Here is a 15,994-nt window from a genome sequence, read left to right as displayed (position 1 = left end):
GTGTTTGGTAGATTATTTCTCTGTTGTAGCAATGCTTCTTGGCAATAAATCTTATACCGTTGGAAAGCCTGTTTATTTCCCTTTTAAATGGTGCCACATTTGTAAGGAACATGCATTTGTGGGGTGAGCAGCAGAGCTGAGTATATGGGTTGCGCCCATGAAAAATTTGCCAAATCTTCTCTGCCAATGCCAAACAGCTTATTCTGCTGTTGCTATTGACTCTTGTTTTGAGCTTCTGGTACCCGCAGGTGCTGACAAGAATGGGATGCCATCCCACAACAGTGTGTGACCAGGCTGGTGACCAGCATGAGGAGGAGGTGCCAGGCTGTTATGGCTGTGTATGGTTCTTCCACACGCTACTGTGGCTCCTGTTTATTAAATGAATAAATTGTTAAATTGCCAATATGTCTTGTTTCTTCAGACTTCAATCATCCAATCCACCAAACAACACCGAACAAGAGTCAATGGCAGAATAAGCTGTTTGGCATTGGCAGAGAAGATTTGGCAGATTTTTCATGGGCGCAACCCACATACTCAGCTCTGCTGCTCATCCCACAAATGCATGTTCCTTACAAATGTGGCACCATTTAAAAGGGAAATAAACAGGCTTTCGAACGGTATAAGATTTATTGCCAAGAAGCATTGTTACAACAGAGAAATAATCTACCAAACACAAATTTCCTTACTTTTTGTGCTATGTTTATATATATATAAATTGGGGAAAAAACTGCAGATGCTGGTTTAAATCGAAGGTAGACACAAAATGCTGCAGTAACTCAGCGGGTCAGGCAGCATATAATGATATAGTTAATATGGAAGGAAAGAAAAAAGCAAGGAAAGAGAAAGGCGAGAGTGTAACGAAGGACGGATTTGTGCGCCATCTGTATCCGTAATGTTTAGGTTTTAACTTCAGTTTGTGTAACGTGAAGATCCATCACAGGAGAATTGAACAGTGTGATCACCAGATGTTTCAGCGCATACCGGAAAATAGTCATTCTCAAGCTTTTTAATTAGCGACTTGAAAAAGCAATCTGCAGGTTTTTTTTTTCTTAAACAGAACACCCTTTTCAAATGTCAAAGCCTTGAGATGTTGAGATAACTGGGAGATTTCTGCCTGCAGCAGGCAGTGTAATGATACCTTCCTCGGCTGAAAGGACGAGACCTTGAAGAGCATGTTCCGGTCGGTGCATTTTTGCTCACTGCCTGGCCTTTTTCCTCCTCAGTCATTCCTGTCACACCAAATCATTGATCAGACGTTTGGTTCTTGCTCGTGGGGACGTTTGTCTTCCCAGCTGCCGACTCCTCCGACACTCCCGGTTGACCTCCTGCTCCCGTCCTCGCCGTCCTGTCTAGAGCTTGCACACTTTGCATTTTTCCCTGTTGCAGAGACTTGCAGAAGGGAAGGAACTGCAGACGCTGGCTCGCACCAAAGATAGACGCAAAGTGCCGGAGTAACTCGGCCGTTCAGGCAGAGTCTCTGGAGAAATGTGTAGGAAGGAACTGCAGAAGCTGGTTTAAACCGACGATAGACACAAAACTGCTGGAGTAACTCAGCGGGTCAGGCAGCATCTCTGGAGAGAAGGAATGGGTGACGTTTCTGGTCGAGGCCCTTCTTCAGACTGACGTCAGGGGGGGAGGAAGATACATAGATAAGGAAGTGTAAGGTGTGAAAACAAGATAAAGGGGACGGAGATCAAGGAACATGTAGAATGGATCATTGTTAGCTGGGAGAAGGTAACAACAAAGCAAATAGAGATAAAATAGTATAAGAAAATAACTGCAGATGCTGGTACAAATCGAAGGTATTTATTCACAAAATGCTGGAGTAACTCAGCAGGTCAGGCAGCATCTCAGGAGAGAAGGAATGGGCGACGTTTCGGGTTGAGACCCTTCTTCAGACTGAACGTTTCGGGTCGAGACCCTTCTTCAGACTGAATAGAGATAAAATGTCATCGGGACAGTCAGACTGGTCAAAGAACTGGGAAGGGGGAGGGGATGGAGAGAGAGGTAAAACAAGGGTTACTTGAAGTTAGAGAAGTCAATGTTCATACCGTTGGGGTGTAAACTGCCCAAGCGAAATATGAGGTGCTGTTCCTCCAATTTGCACTGGGCCTCACTCTGACAATGGAGGAGGCCCAGGCCAGAAAGGTAAGTGTGGGAATGGGAGGGGGAGATAATTTGTCCAGTAACCGGGTGATCAGGTAGGTTTAGGCGGACGGAGCGGAGGTGTTCAGTGAAACGATCGCCGAGCCTGCTCTTGGCCTCGCTGATAATCCAGTATCTCTGGAGAACATGGATTGGTGACGTTTCGAGTCGGGACCCTTCTTCAGACCCGGCTCGAAATGTCTCCTATTCATTTTAATCCAACAGCGGGTCAGGCAGCATCTCTGGGGAAAATAGATAGGAGACGTTTCGGGTCGGGTCTGAAGGGTCCCAACTCAAAACATCACCTATCCATTTTCTCCAGAGATGCTGCCTGACCCGCTATGAATTAGCCCTGGCACAAAATCCACTTTGTGAAAAAAGACAAGTGTCTAACCCAGTGACACACTAAAGCCCGTTGAGAAATGGCTTCAATTGCGTGGACTCTGTTTGAGAGGGTAAAGGTTTGGCCCGGTAATAGTTTATATGTTTAGCATGTGGTAATTAGTTCTGCTATCCAAAGAAGCTTGGATTGATTGAAAAAATAGGCACAGAGTGGTGGAGTAACTCAGCGGGTCAGGGGGCATCTCTGGGGAACGTGGATAGGCGAAGAAGATAGGACCCTTATTTAGACTCCCCATTAAGCTTGTTCCACTTGTGTCCACATCGCACCATAAATATCATATGTGTTTCAGCCACAAATCTTCACTAAACAGCTCCCCCTGCTGAACAGTCTAGAAATTGCATAGGTTTCGTTTAGTTCAGAGACACAGCGTGGAAACAGGCCCTTCGGCCCAATGAGTCCGCGCCGACCAGCGAACAGTTCTATCATAGATACATAGAAAATAGGTGCAGGACTAGGCCGTTCCGCTAGCCCTAAAAGCTCTATCTAACTCTCTTTTGAATGCACCCAGTGAATCGGCCTCCACTGCCTTCCGAGGCAGAGAATGCCACAAATTCACAACAAATCCTACGCACTCGGGACAATTAAGAAGCCAATTAACCTGCAAACCCACACGTCTTTGAGATGTGGGAGGACGTTGCAGGTACTATCTCGGCACGGTAGCGCAGAGGTAGAGTTGCTGCTTTACAGCGAATGCAGCGCCGGAGACTCAGGTTCGATCCTGACTACGGGTGCTGCACTGTAAGGAGTTTGTACGTTCTCCCCGTGACCTGCGTGGGTTTTCTCCGAGATCTTCGGTTTCCTCCCACACTCCAAAGACGTACAGGTATGTAGGTTAATTGGCTGGGTAAATGTAAAAATTGTCCCTAGTGGGTGTAGGATAGTGTTAATGTACGGGGATCGCTGGGCGGCACGGACTTGGTGGGCTGAAAAGGCCTGTTTCCGGCTGTATATATATATGATATATATGATATATGATATCTCAACGTTTAAGAAACATTTGGACAGGTACATGGATAGGATGGGTTTAGAGGGAAATGGGCCAAACACAGGCAAGGTGGGGCTTGTGTAGACCGGACAGGTAGGTTTATGGGCATGTTGGGCCGAAGTGCCTGTTTCCAGTTTGACTCTATGACTCTAAAAACCCACGTGGTCACGGGGAGTACGTACAAAAAATACAGAAGATAGACACAAAAAGCTGGAGTAACTATCGACGATGAGTTGGAGAGATATAGAACATTGCTTATCTTTCATTCATTGTTCTTTATCTCCACATCATCGTCTATATCTCTCGTTTCCCTGACTAGTCTGAAGAAGGGTCTCGACCCGAAACGTCACCCATTCCTTCTCTCCAGAGATGCTGCCTGACCTGCTGAGTTACTCCAACATTTTGTGTTTACCTTCGGTTTAAACCAGCATCTGTAGTTCCTTCCTGGACAAACTATACATACATATATATATATACACATACACACGTACACACATACGTACACATAAAAAACAAACAGATACTAATAGTACATTAATATCAATAATAGTCTATGTAATTCAGAGCTTAGTGAGGTTGTAGTGTTTAATAGCCTGGGTAGACACAAAATGCTGGAGTAACTCAGCGGGTCAGGCAGCATCTCGGGAGAGAAGGAATGGGTGACATTTCGGGTCGAGACCCTTCAGTCTGAAGAAGGGTCGAGACCCGAATCGTCACCCATTCCTTCTCTCCAGAGATGCTGCCTGACCCTCTGGGTTACTCCAGCATTTTGTGTCTACCTTCGATTTAAACCAGCATCTGCAGTTTTTTCTGACATGTTTAATAGCCTGATGCTTTCTCTCGCCCTCAGGACTTGGAGCGCCAGCACGTTGCTTCAGTAATAGGCCATGCTTTTGGAATTGGTGTTCCTCAATGGAAAAATGCAACAGTAGTAAATAAAAACAATGTGACCGTTGATAACGTTCTCTGCACCCGTCTCCCCCACAGACTCCTGCAACATGGACTGCGTGCGCAAGAGGATGGAGCAAAAGCTGCAGACGGCAATCAAAACACTGAGGAAGTCAATTAATAAGCAGCAATTCTACATCCAGTTCTCCGGGACAGAATACGAGGTGGCCCAGAAACCTGCCAGGATGCACGAGAACCAAGCGGTGTGCAGCACAGGGCAGGTGCTGCAGGATGGCAAATGCGGTGAGTGTTAGTCCGCGACAGACACAAAGTGCTGCAGTGGCTCAGCGGGACAGGCAGCGTCTCTGGAGGGGAAGGCACGGGTGATGTTTACGGGTCGAGACCCTTCCTCAGACTGAACCGTTGTCCGCGTAGATCGTGTTATCCCACCGTGGAGCCAGTTCACAGCGCATGGTGGGATCTGTAGCAACAAACTATCTCACACCCTAAGTGGTAGTAGCAGAATTAGGCCATTCGGCCCATCAAGTCTACTCCGCCATTCAATCATGGGCTGATCTATCTCTCCCTCCTAACCCCATTCTCCTGCCTTCTCCTCATAACCCCCGGCACCCGTACTAATCAAGAATCTATCTATCTCTGCCTTAAAAATATCCACCGACTTGGCCTCCATAGCCTTCTGTGGCAAAGAGTTCCACAGATTCACCACCCTCTGACTAAAGAAATTCCTCCTCGTCTCCTTGCTAAAGGAACGTCCTAGTTAATACAGTTAATACAGTTAATACAGAGAAGACAAAATCCAGGGACTAAATTTTGTCTTCTCTGTATTAACTGTATTAACTTTATTTATATGCTGTAACTATCATTCTTTTTTGTGCACAATCCGCAGGCATTGCCACTTTCATTTCACTGCACATCGTGTATGTGCATGTGACAAATAAACTTGACTTGACTTGATTTTAATTCTGAGGCTATGACATCTGGTTCTAGACTCTACCACTAGGCATCCAGGCCTTTTATTATTCGGTGAGTTTCAATGAGGTCCCCCCTCATCCTTCTAAACTCCAGCGAGTACAGGCCCACTATCAAATTGCCCCTCAAGTCTTCCTTAAAACTTCTTCCTCTCACCTAAACACGATGCTCTCTTAGTTTTGTTTATTTTAAAGATAAAGTTGTCCCGAGACGGTGTATAGGATAGTGTTAGTGAGCGGGGATCGTTGGCCAGCATGGAATCGGTGGGCTGAAGGGCCTGTTTTTGTTTCTAAACTAAACTAAACTAAACTGAAAGACTAGGGTGGAGGTAGGAGAGAGGGGAGTTTAGTTTAGTTTAGAAATTCAACACGGAAACAGGCCCTTCGGCCCACCTAGTCCACGCCGACCAGCGATCCCCACAATTTAACACTATCCTACACACACTAGGGACAATTTTTACATTGATACCAAGCCATTTAACCTACAAACCTGCACGTCATTGGAGTTTGGGAGAAAATCGGAGATCCCAGGGAAAACCCACGCAGGTCACGAGGAGAACGTACAAACTCCGTACAGACAGCCCCCATAGTCAGGATCGAACGCAGGTCTCTGGCGCTGCAAGGCAGCAACTCTACCGCTGCGCCACCGCGCCGCCCCATATGTACGTTATCATATCCTTTATTGTAAAATACATGATTTATTTATTCCCTCCGTATAAAGACAATGTGAAGACCTTATGGGATGATGGATAATGGAGGGGTAGAATCGGGTATTATAGCTGTTTCAGTTTAGTGTATTGTCACGTGTATCGAGGTACAGTGAAAAGATTGCGTGCTATCCAGTCCGCAGAAAGACAATACATGATTACAATCGAGCCATTTACAGCGTACAGATACATGATAAGGGAATAATGTTTAGTGCAAGGTAAACAATAGACAATAGGTGCAGGAGTAGGCCATTCGGCCCTTCGAGCCAGCACCGCCAGTAAAGCCAGTAAAGTCCGATCAAAGATAGCCCGGGGGTCACCAATGAGGTAGATAGTAGTTCAGCACTGCTCACTGGTTGTGGTCGGCTGGTTTAGTTGCCTGATAACAGCTGGGAAGAGACCTCGTGGGTATGTGCATTATTCTGGGTGTCAGAGGTTATGGGGAGAAGGCAGGAGAATGGGGTTAGGAGGGAGAGATAGATCAGCCATGATTGAATGGCGGAGTAGACTTGATGGGCCGAATGGCCTGATTCTACTCCTATTGCTTATGACCTTACATCCCTTATTGTAAAATACATGATTTATTTCGTCGCGCAGTGTTAAGATAGCGTGTGAACTTTACAGGGTGGCGGGTAGTGGAGGGGCAGAATGGGGGATTGGGTCAGTCACCAACCTGTGTTGTTGTTGCAGTCAGCTGTGAAGCCGGACGCTACTACAGTGGACAGGTGAACCAATGCCTGCCGTGTGCACCGGGCACCTACCAGGACATGAAGGGGCAGCTGTCCTGCGAGCCGTGTCCGAGCAGCGACGGACAAGGCATGACCGGAGCTCACAACATGTCCGAGTGCGGAGGTGAGCACGTCCCTTCTACGCCCCTCTTCCAATCTTGACACGCGGCAGAGCTGCTGCCTTACAGCGCCAGGGACCCAGGAGAATGGGGGTCGCAGGGTAAGACTGAGCGGCCATGATGGAATGGCGGAGTAGACCTGTTGGCCTAGTTCTGCTCCCATCGCTCACGAGACCCAGGTTCCATCCTGACCACGGGGGCTGTGTTTGTACGTTCGAGTTTGTACGTTCTTCCTGTGACTGTGTGGGTTTTCTCCGGTCGCTCTGGTCTCCTACCACAGTCCAAAGACGTATAGGTGAGTAGGTTAATTGGCTTCAATAAGATTATAAAGTGTTCCTAGTGTGTAGGATAGACTGGTGTTCAGAGATCGCTGGTTGGTGCGGACTCGGTGGGCCAAAGGGTCTGTTTCCACGCTGTATCTCTAAAGGAAACCAAACTAAACTAGAAGAAACCTATCTAATACTAGTATATCATATAAACATAGCACAAAAAGTAAGGAAATTTGTGTTTGGTAGATTATTTCTTTGTTGTAACAATGCTTCTTGGCAATAAATCTTATACCGTTGGAAAGCCTGTTTATTTCCCTTTTAAATGGTGCCACATTTGTAAGGAACATGCATTTGTGGGATGAGCAGCAGAGCTGAGTATGTGGGTTGCGCCCATGAAAAATCTGCCAAATCTTCTCTGCCAATGCCAAACAGCTTATTCTGCCATTGACTCTTGTTCGGTGTTGTTTGGTGGATTGGATGATTGAAGTCTGAAGAAACGAGACATATTGGCAATTTAACAATTTATTCATTTAATAAACAGGAGCTTCAGTAGCGTGTGGAAGAACCAGACACAGCCACAACAGCCTGGCACCTCCTCCTCATGCTGGTCACCAGCCTGGTCACACACTGTTGTGGGATGGCATCCCATTCTTCAACCAGCATTTGTCGCAAGTCAGCCAACGTGGTTGTGTTGGTCACTCTGGCACGAACAGCACGCCCAAGCTGATCCCACAAGTGTTCAATGGGGTTGAGGTCAGGACTGCTGGCAGGCCATTCCATCCTCCCCACTCCCAAATTCTGGAGGTAGTCTCTGAGAAACCCTGCTCTGTGGGGGCGAGCATTGTCATCTTGGAGGAGAGAGTTCGGTCCCAGACTGTGGAGATATGGGATTGCCACTGGTTGCAGAATTTCATCTCGATATCTCTCTGCATTGAGATTGCCTCCAATGATGACAAGCCTCGTTTTTCCAGTGAGGGAGATGCCGCCCCACACCATCACACTGCCTCCACCAAAAGATGTTACTCTATCGGTGCAGCAATCAGCATAGCGTTCTCCGCGTCTTCTCCACACTTTGACCCTATGATACAACTGCCGTAGGCAAAATCTGGACTCATCGCTGAACATAACGTTCCTCCACATGTTCAGGTTCCAGTGCACGTGTTGCCGACACCAGCGCAAACGGGCCTGACGATGAAGGGCAGTCATGGCAGGCCTCCTGGCAGCCCTATGAGACCGGAGATCGGCTGCGTGCAGTCTGTTCCGAATTGTCTGGGCAGAGAGCCGTCGGCCATATCATCCTGCAAACCTTGACTGCAAATCTGTAGAAGACAGCCTACGGTTCCTAAGTGCTGACAGGGTGAGGAAACGGTCTTCTTCAGGTGTCGTCTTTTTGGGACGCCCACTCCGCGGCCTGTCTCTGACATCCCCCGTTATATGGAACTTGGCCTTCACTTTGGAGATGGTACTAGGGCTCACTCCAAATAATGCCGCAACTTGGTTTTGCGGAACACCAGCTTGAAGTTGCCCTATCGCACGGGCCCTATCCAGATCAGTCAAACGTGGCATGCCGATTCTTGGAGCAGACACCTACTGACCACTGTAGCAGGGCCCATGCTCACAGATGCTGCCAATCAGGTGCCAATCAGGCACCTGATTGTCAGCACCTGGGGGTACCAGAAGCTCAAAACAAGAGTCAATAGCAACAACAGAATAAGCTGTTTGGCATTGGCAGAGAAGATTTGGCAAATTTTTCATGGGCGCAACCCATATACTCAGCTCTGCTGCTCATCCTACAAATGCATGTTCCTTACAAATGTGCCACCATTTAAAAGGGAAATAAACAGGCTTTCCAACGGTATAAGATTTATTGCCAAGAAGCATTGTTACAACAAAGAAATAATCTACCAAACACAAATTTCCTTACTTTTTGTGCTATGCAAACTGCAATGTCTCCACAGGACAACATGGCACGTTTAAGTTGAGGATGAGGGGTGATCTTATAGAGGTGCATAAAATCATGAGAGGAATAGATCGGGTAGATGCACACGAGGACCAGAGGACATAGGTTTAAGGTGAAGGGGAAAAGATTTAATAGGAATCTGAGGGGTAACTTTTCAACACAGAGGGTGGTGGGTGAATGGAACGAGCTGCCAGAGGAGATAGTAGAGGCTCATCTGGACAGCCAGGGGGGCTATGTGAGGATGCTGTTCATTGACTTTAGTTCAGCATTCAACACAATAGTCCCCAGCAGACTGGTTGAGAAGCTGCTGGAACTGGGGCTTAGCACCCCTCTGTGTGCCTGGGTCCTGGACTTTCTCACTGCCAGGCCCCAATTGGTCAGGATGGGGGAACACACATCTAGCTCCCTCACCCTGAACATAGGATCCCCCCAGGGCTGCGTCCTTAGCCCCCTACTGTACTCCCTGTAAACACATGACTGTAGGGCCAGGTTCAGCTCAAACTCCATCATCAAGTTTGCTGATGACACTGTGGTGGTGGGCCGGATCTCCAACAACGATGAGAAGGCCTACCGGGAGGAGGTGGCTGATCTGGCACTCTGGTGTCAGGACAATAGCCTCCTCTTGAATGTCACTAAAACAAAGGAGCTGATTGTGGACTTCAGAAGGGCTAAACATCCAAGGACGTACACGCCACTGGAGATAAATGGGTCTATTGTGGATAGGGTGAGCAGTTTCAAATACTTGGGAGTCCGCATCGCAGAGGATCTGACGTGGGCAACGCACATTGCCGCACTGGTGGGTAAGGTTAAGCAGCGCCTTTACCACCTTAGACAACTGAGGAAATTCAGAGTGTCGCTGAGGATCCTTCATTGCTTCTACTCTGGGGCTGTAGAGAGCATCCTGTCCGGCAACATTACAGTCTGGTTTGGGAACAGCTCTGCCCAGGACAGGATGGCCCTGCAGAGAGTAGTGCGTTCGGCAGAATGCACCATGGGAACTACACTCGTCCCCCTGCAGGACCTATACATCAGGAGGTGCAGATCCAGAGCAAGCAAGATCATGAGGGACCCCTGCCACCCCAGTAACGGACTGTTCCAGATGCTACGGTCAGGCAAACGCCTCCGCTGTCACGCTGTGAAAACGGAGAGGATGAGACGGAGCTTCTTCCCACAGGCCATCAGGACTGTCAACTTTGATAACCCCAGAGACTAAATTTTTGTCGACACTTTTTGTGCTATGTTTAGTAACTTATTAACTTTATTTATATGCTGTAACTGTAATTATTTTTGTGCACAACCCGCAGGCATTGCCACTTTCATTTCACTGCACATCGAGTATGTGTATGTGACAAATAAATTTGACTTGACTTGACTTGACTTGAACAATCCCAACGTTTAAGAAGCAGTTAGACAGGTACATGTATAGGACAGGTTTGGAGGGATATGGACCAAATGCGGGCAGGTGGGACTAGTGTAGCTGGGACATGTTGGCCGGTGTGGGCAAGTTGGGCCGAAGGACCCGTTTCCACGCTGTATCACTCTATGATTCTATGACAAGTGAGAGGCAGCCACACATACGTGATTCTTCCAGTCTCTACAAAATTTCACACGCACGCACTCTAAACTAAATTGTTCTTATTGTAAGAACTCACTAATCTCCATAACATAATCCACAGACCTATGAAAGCACATGCTGCTGAGGGGAGGTTATTCTACTCATGGGTTTTCCTGTTCCTTGCTAATAATGTTTTTTAAAAAACTAAATTAACTGCTCCAAATCCTCCCGGCACCTGTATTTCAGAACCAGGGGTCAGAGTTTACGAATAAGGGGTAGGCTATTTAGGACTGAGATGAGGCAAAACCTTTTCACACAGAGAGTTGTGAATCTGTGGAATTCTCTGGCACAGAAGGCAGTGGAGGCCAATTCACTGGATGTTTTCAAGAGAGAGTTAGATTTAGCTCTTAGGGCTAACAGAATCAAGGGATACGGGGAGAAAGCAGGAATGGGGTACTGATTTTGGATGATCAGCCGCGATCATATTAATAATAATAATATATTCCTTTATTCGTCCCACACCGGGGAAATTTACAAATATTGAATGGCGGTGCTGGCTCGAAGGGCCGAATGGCCGACTCCTTCACCTATTTTCTCTGTTTCTATGTGTCTATTTCAATCAACTTCAACTTTAAGGAAGGATATTCTTGCTATTGAGGGCGTGCAGCGTAGGTTTACTAGGTTAATTCCTGGAATGGCGGGACTGTCATATGTTGAAAGACTGGAGCGACTAGGCTTGTATACACTGGAATTTAGAAGGATGAGAGGGGATCTTATCGAAACATGTAAGATTATTAAGGGGTCGGACACGTTAGAGGCAGGAAACATGTTCCCAATGTTGGGGGAGTCCAGAACAAGGGGCCACAGTTTAAGAATAAGGGGTAGCCCATTTGGAACTGAGATGAGGAAAAACTTTTTCAGTCAGAGAGTTGTAAATCTGTGGAATTCTCTGCCTCAGAAGGCAGTGGAGGCCAATTCTCTGAATGCATTCAAGTGAGAGCTAGATAGAGCTCTTAAGGATAGCGGAGTCAGGGGGTATGGGGAGAAGGCAGGAACGGGGTACTGATTGAGAATGATCAGCCATGATCACATTGAGTGGCGGTGCTGGCTCGAAGGGCCGAATGGCCTACTCCTGCACCTATTGTCTATTGTCTATTGTAATGTCAGCATGGGAACCTTGCCCCTCGGACACTAGTGTTTGGTTAGGAGCGGTGGACATGGTGTGTGATTGTCCTCACTCTTTCTCCAGGCCAGTGCTCGGCGGGACATTTCTCCTCTGACGGGTTCCGGCCTTGCCGCTCGTGCCCGATCGGCACCTTCCAGTCGGAAGCGGGCCGCACGCAGTGCTTCTACTGCGGCGGCGGATTGCTCACCAAGTACGAGGGCGCTGTCTCCTTCCAAGATTGCGAAACGAGAGGTAAGTCCGGCTCGGTGGATTCCCTGTGTAGGAAGGAACTGCAGATAGACACCAAAACCTGGAGCAACTCAGCGGGACAGGCAGCATCCCTGGAGAGAAGGGAAGGGTGACGTTTTGGGTCGAGAACCCTTCTTCAGTCTCGACCCGAAACGTCACCCGTTCCTTCTCTCCCGAGATGCTGCCTGACCCGCTGAGTTACTCCAACTTTTTGTGTCTACCTTCGATTTAAACCAGCATCTGCAGTTTTTTTCCTAGACAGGAACTGCAGATGCTGGTTTAAACCGAAGGTAGACACAAAATTCTGGAGTAACTCAGCGGGACAGGCAGCATCTCTAGAGAGAAGGAATGGGTGACATTTCGAGTCCCGAAACTATGGGTTACTCCAGCTTTTTGTGTCTATGTTTGGTGGATAACTTCATTAGTGATTGGAGCAGAATTTGACCATTCGGCCCAGCAAGTCTACTCCGCCATTGAATCTCTCCCTCCTAACTCCATTCTCCTGCCTTCTCCCCATAACCCCTGACACCCGTACTAATCAAGAATCTATCTATCTCTGCCTTCAAAATATCCATTGGCTTGGCCTCCACAGGCTTCTGTGGCAATGAATTCCGCAGATTCACCACCCTCTGACTAAAGAAATTTCTCCTCATCTCCTTCCTAAAGGAATGTCCTTTAGTTCTGAGGCTGTGCCCTCTGGTCCTAGACTCTCCCACTAGTGGAAACATCCTCCCCACATCCACTCTTTCACTATAACTGCAAATATTCGCTCACTTATCCCTTAACTCCCCTTAGCTTGTTGAGTTCTTTTGTCACCTTCCCATCGCCGCAAGGAACTGCAGATGCTGGTTTACACGAAAGGACACAAAGTGTTGGAGTAACTCAGCAGTTCAGGCGGCGTCTCTGGAGAACATGGATAGGTGATGCTTCAAGTCAAAGGGTCTCAATCCAAAACGTCACCTATCCATGTTCTCCAATGATGCCCCTTGGCCCGCTGAGTTACTCCGGCACTTTGTACCTCCACAACACTAGTTCCTCTCATCATGATCACTCGACCAATCTGCCATTTTCTGTCGATGAAGCCAGTGACCTGCTCCAAAGCCACACACCTGGGGCAGCGCAGTGGCACCGCGGTAGAGTTGCTGCCTTGCAGCGCCAGAGACCCGGGTTCGATCCTGACTACGGGCGCCGTCTGTACGGAGTTTGTACATTCTCACCGTGACCTGCGTGGGTTTTCTGCCAAGATCTCCGGTTTCCTCCCACACTCCAAAGACGTACAGGTTTGTAGGTTAATTGGCTTGGCACAAGTGTAAAATTGTCCCTAGTGTGTGTAGGATAGTATTAATGTGCGGGGTGATCGCCGGTCGACGCGGACTCGGTGGGCCGAAGGGCCTGTTTCCACGCTGTATCTCTAAACTAAAGTAAACGTGTAGGAAGGAACTGCAGGTGCTGGTTAAAACGGAAAATAGACACAAAACGCTGGAGTAACTCAGCGGGTCAGACGGAATCTCTGGAGAAAAGGAACAGGTGAGGTTTTGGGTCGAGACCCTTCTCCAGACCGCCATCTACCCTTCTCTCCACAGATGCTTTCAGACCAGCTGAGTTACTCCAGCCTTTTGTGTCTATATGAACTCAACCAAACCCTCCCGTCAGCCTCACCTGTTGCCCCTTCTTTAAGACTCTGCTTGAAACCTCACCTGGTTGACCAGGTTTCTGGTCTCGCTCCCTGACATTTGCACATTTTGTTGTGCGTTCGGTTTTCTTCCCGTTTGTTGAAGGAAGTTTTTACACACAAGAGAGGGAGATGTGCAAATGCAATTTATTGTTGTAGTGAAGTAGCACGTTGAAACAAAGACACTTGCCCCTGTTGGTCAAGGAAACTGATATCTGTAACCATTCACTCTACATTCACGTTACTTTACCTCAAATTTTTAATTCAGATTTTATTACTATTTAAAAATATATGTATATATTTCCTTTACATTCGAGTTTAATTAGCCGGAGGTCTTGGCTGGGTGTACAAAGTCATAAATAAGTGGGCATTAAAATGTTAAACTCAGTATTTCCTAATACGTTTACTGTGAAACTTTACATAACATTTGGTGTTGAATATGACAGTTCTGTGTCTTCTTACGAGGCTAAGTCGATCGCTCAGTGAAATATTTTTTACCGTTCATAAACCTCTCCACAGTTCATTGTTCCCCCGGTCACTATTACAACTCCACCACACACAGATGCATTAGATGCCCAGTTGCAACTTATCAGCCAGAGTTTGGCCAGAATTACTGCATCACCTGCCCTGGAAACACGACCACAGACTTTGATGGTTCCACCAACGTCACCCAGTGTAAAAGTAAGTAATTGTTAACCTGTTGGGCTCAAAGACTTGTTTGGACTATTCGTTCACTGCAGTAACTGCAGAGAGTATTTTGTAATGCGGGCACCTAGTGTTCTATGGACTATTTGTTCACTGCAGTAACTGCAGAGAGACCTAGTGTTCCATGCAGGGGTTACATTCTCACAAAGCAGCGCAGAATAAGGGGAGACACTGTGGCACAGCTGGTAGAGCTGCTGCCTCACGGCGCCGGAGACCTGGGTTCAATCTTGACCTCGGGTACTGTCTGTGCGGAGTTTGAACCTTCTCCCTGTGAGGAAAAACGTCTTCACCCAGAGAGAGTTGTGGATCTGTGGAATTCTCTGCCTCAGAAGGCACTGGAGGCCAATTCTCTGGATGCTTTCAAAAGAGAGAGTTAGATAGAGCTCTTAAGGATAGCGGAGTCAAGGGGTATGGGGAGAAGGCAGGAATGTGGTACTGACTGTGGATGATCAGCCATGGTCACAGTGAAAGGTGGTGCTGACTCGAAGGGCCGAATGGCCTACTCCTGCACCTATTGTCCATTGTCTATTGTCTATTGACTGTGTGGGTCTCCTCTGGGTGCTCAGGTTTCCTCGATATTCCGAAGACTGTCTTCTGCAAATTGTTCCTCATGTGCAGGTTGCGGAACTGGGACAACATAGAACTAGTGTACAGGTGATCGATGGTTGGCACAGACTCAGTGGGCCACACGGCCTGTTTCAATGCTGTATCTCCAAACTAAACATAGGGTGCTACCCCTCATCAGCCTGAAACCTCTCGTGACCTGTCAAAACATTCCCCTCTCTGGATCCCGCTGTCATTAGTGAAGTCAAAAGAGTGTTTCAGTCGTATGTGTAGGAAGGAACTGCAGACGCTGGTTTACACCGGAGACAGTCACAAAAAAGCTGGAGTAACTCAGCGGGAACAGGCAGCATCTCTGGAGAGAAGGAATGGGTGACGTTTCGGGTCTGAGGAAGGGTCTCGACCCGAAACGTCACCCATTCCTTCGTTCCAGAGATGCTGCCTGTCCCGCTGAGTTACTCCAGCATTTTGTGTTTTATTGTCATGTGCCCCAGATAGAACGAAATTCTTACTTGCTGCAGCACAAGAGAATATGTAAACATAATACACTGTAAACAATATAATAAACAAGAAAAAAAGTTGAGTGTGTGTATATAAACACATATACACACACATATACACACACACTCACACGCACATAGGTACACTTAGTAACATAATAGTGCGATAATAACAATAATAGTCTATGTAGTTCAGAGTTTACTGCTGTAGTGTTTAATGACCTAATGTAGGGAATTTAATGAGTGTTTAATCGTGTTTAATGACCTAATGTAGGGAATTTAATGAGTGTTCAATAGTGTTCTTCCCGATGGCAGGGGTGAAGTGAGTGTGTGACCAGGGTGGTGTGGGTCTCTGATTAGGCCTCGGTTCTGCAGGATTCCTGGCGACAGGAAC

General features: G+C 47.4%; 1 protein-coding gene across 3 annotated transcripts in view; it reads left to right on the top strand.

Annotated features, from left to right (window-relative positions):
* scube1 (signal peptide, CUB domain, EGF-like 1) overlaps nt 1-15,994 on the top strand; it is a 208,764-nt gene that overhangs the window by 184,435 nt on the left and 8,335 nt on the right. For all 3 annotated transcript variants that reach the window (XM_078416899.1, XM_078416897.1, XM_078416898.1), the window contains 4 exons: nt 4,521-4,724; nt 6,808-6,969; nt 11,998-12,165; nt 14,354-14,515. In XM_078416899.1, the coding sequence (XP_078273025.1) occupies nt 4,521-4,724; nt 6,808-6,969; nt 11,998-12,165; nt 14,354-14,515 (696 nt within the window). The remainder of the gene's footprint in view (nt 1-4,520; nt 4,725-6,807; nt 6,970-11,997; nt 12,166-14,353; nt 14,516-15,994) is intronic.

Source organism: Rhinoraja longicauda, chromosome 20 (genome assembly GCF_053455715.1).
Source record: "Rhinoraja longicauda isolate Sanriku21f chromosome 20, sRhiLon1.1, whole genome shotgun sequence".
In the NCBI taxonomy this organism is placed as follows: domain Eukaryota; kingdom Metazoa; phylum Chordata; class Chondrichthyes; order Rajiformes; family Arhynchobatidae; genus Rhinoraja; species Rhinoraja longicauda.
Note: the sequence above shows the minus strand (reverse complement) of the source record. Positions and strands in the feature narration are given on the sequence as shown.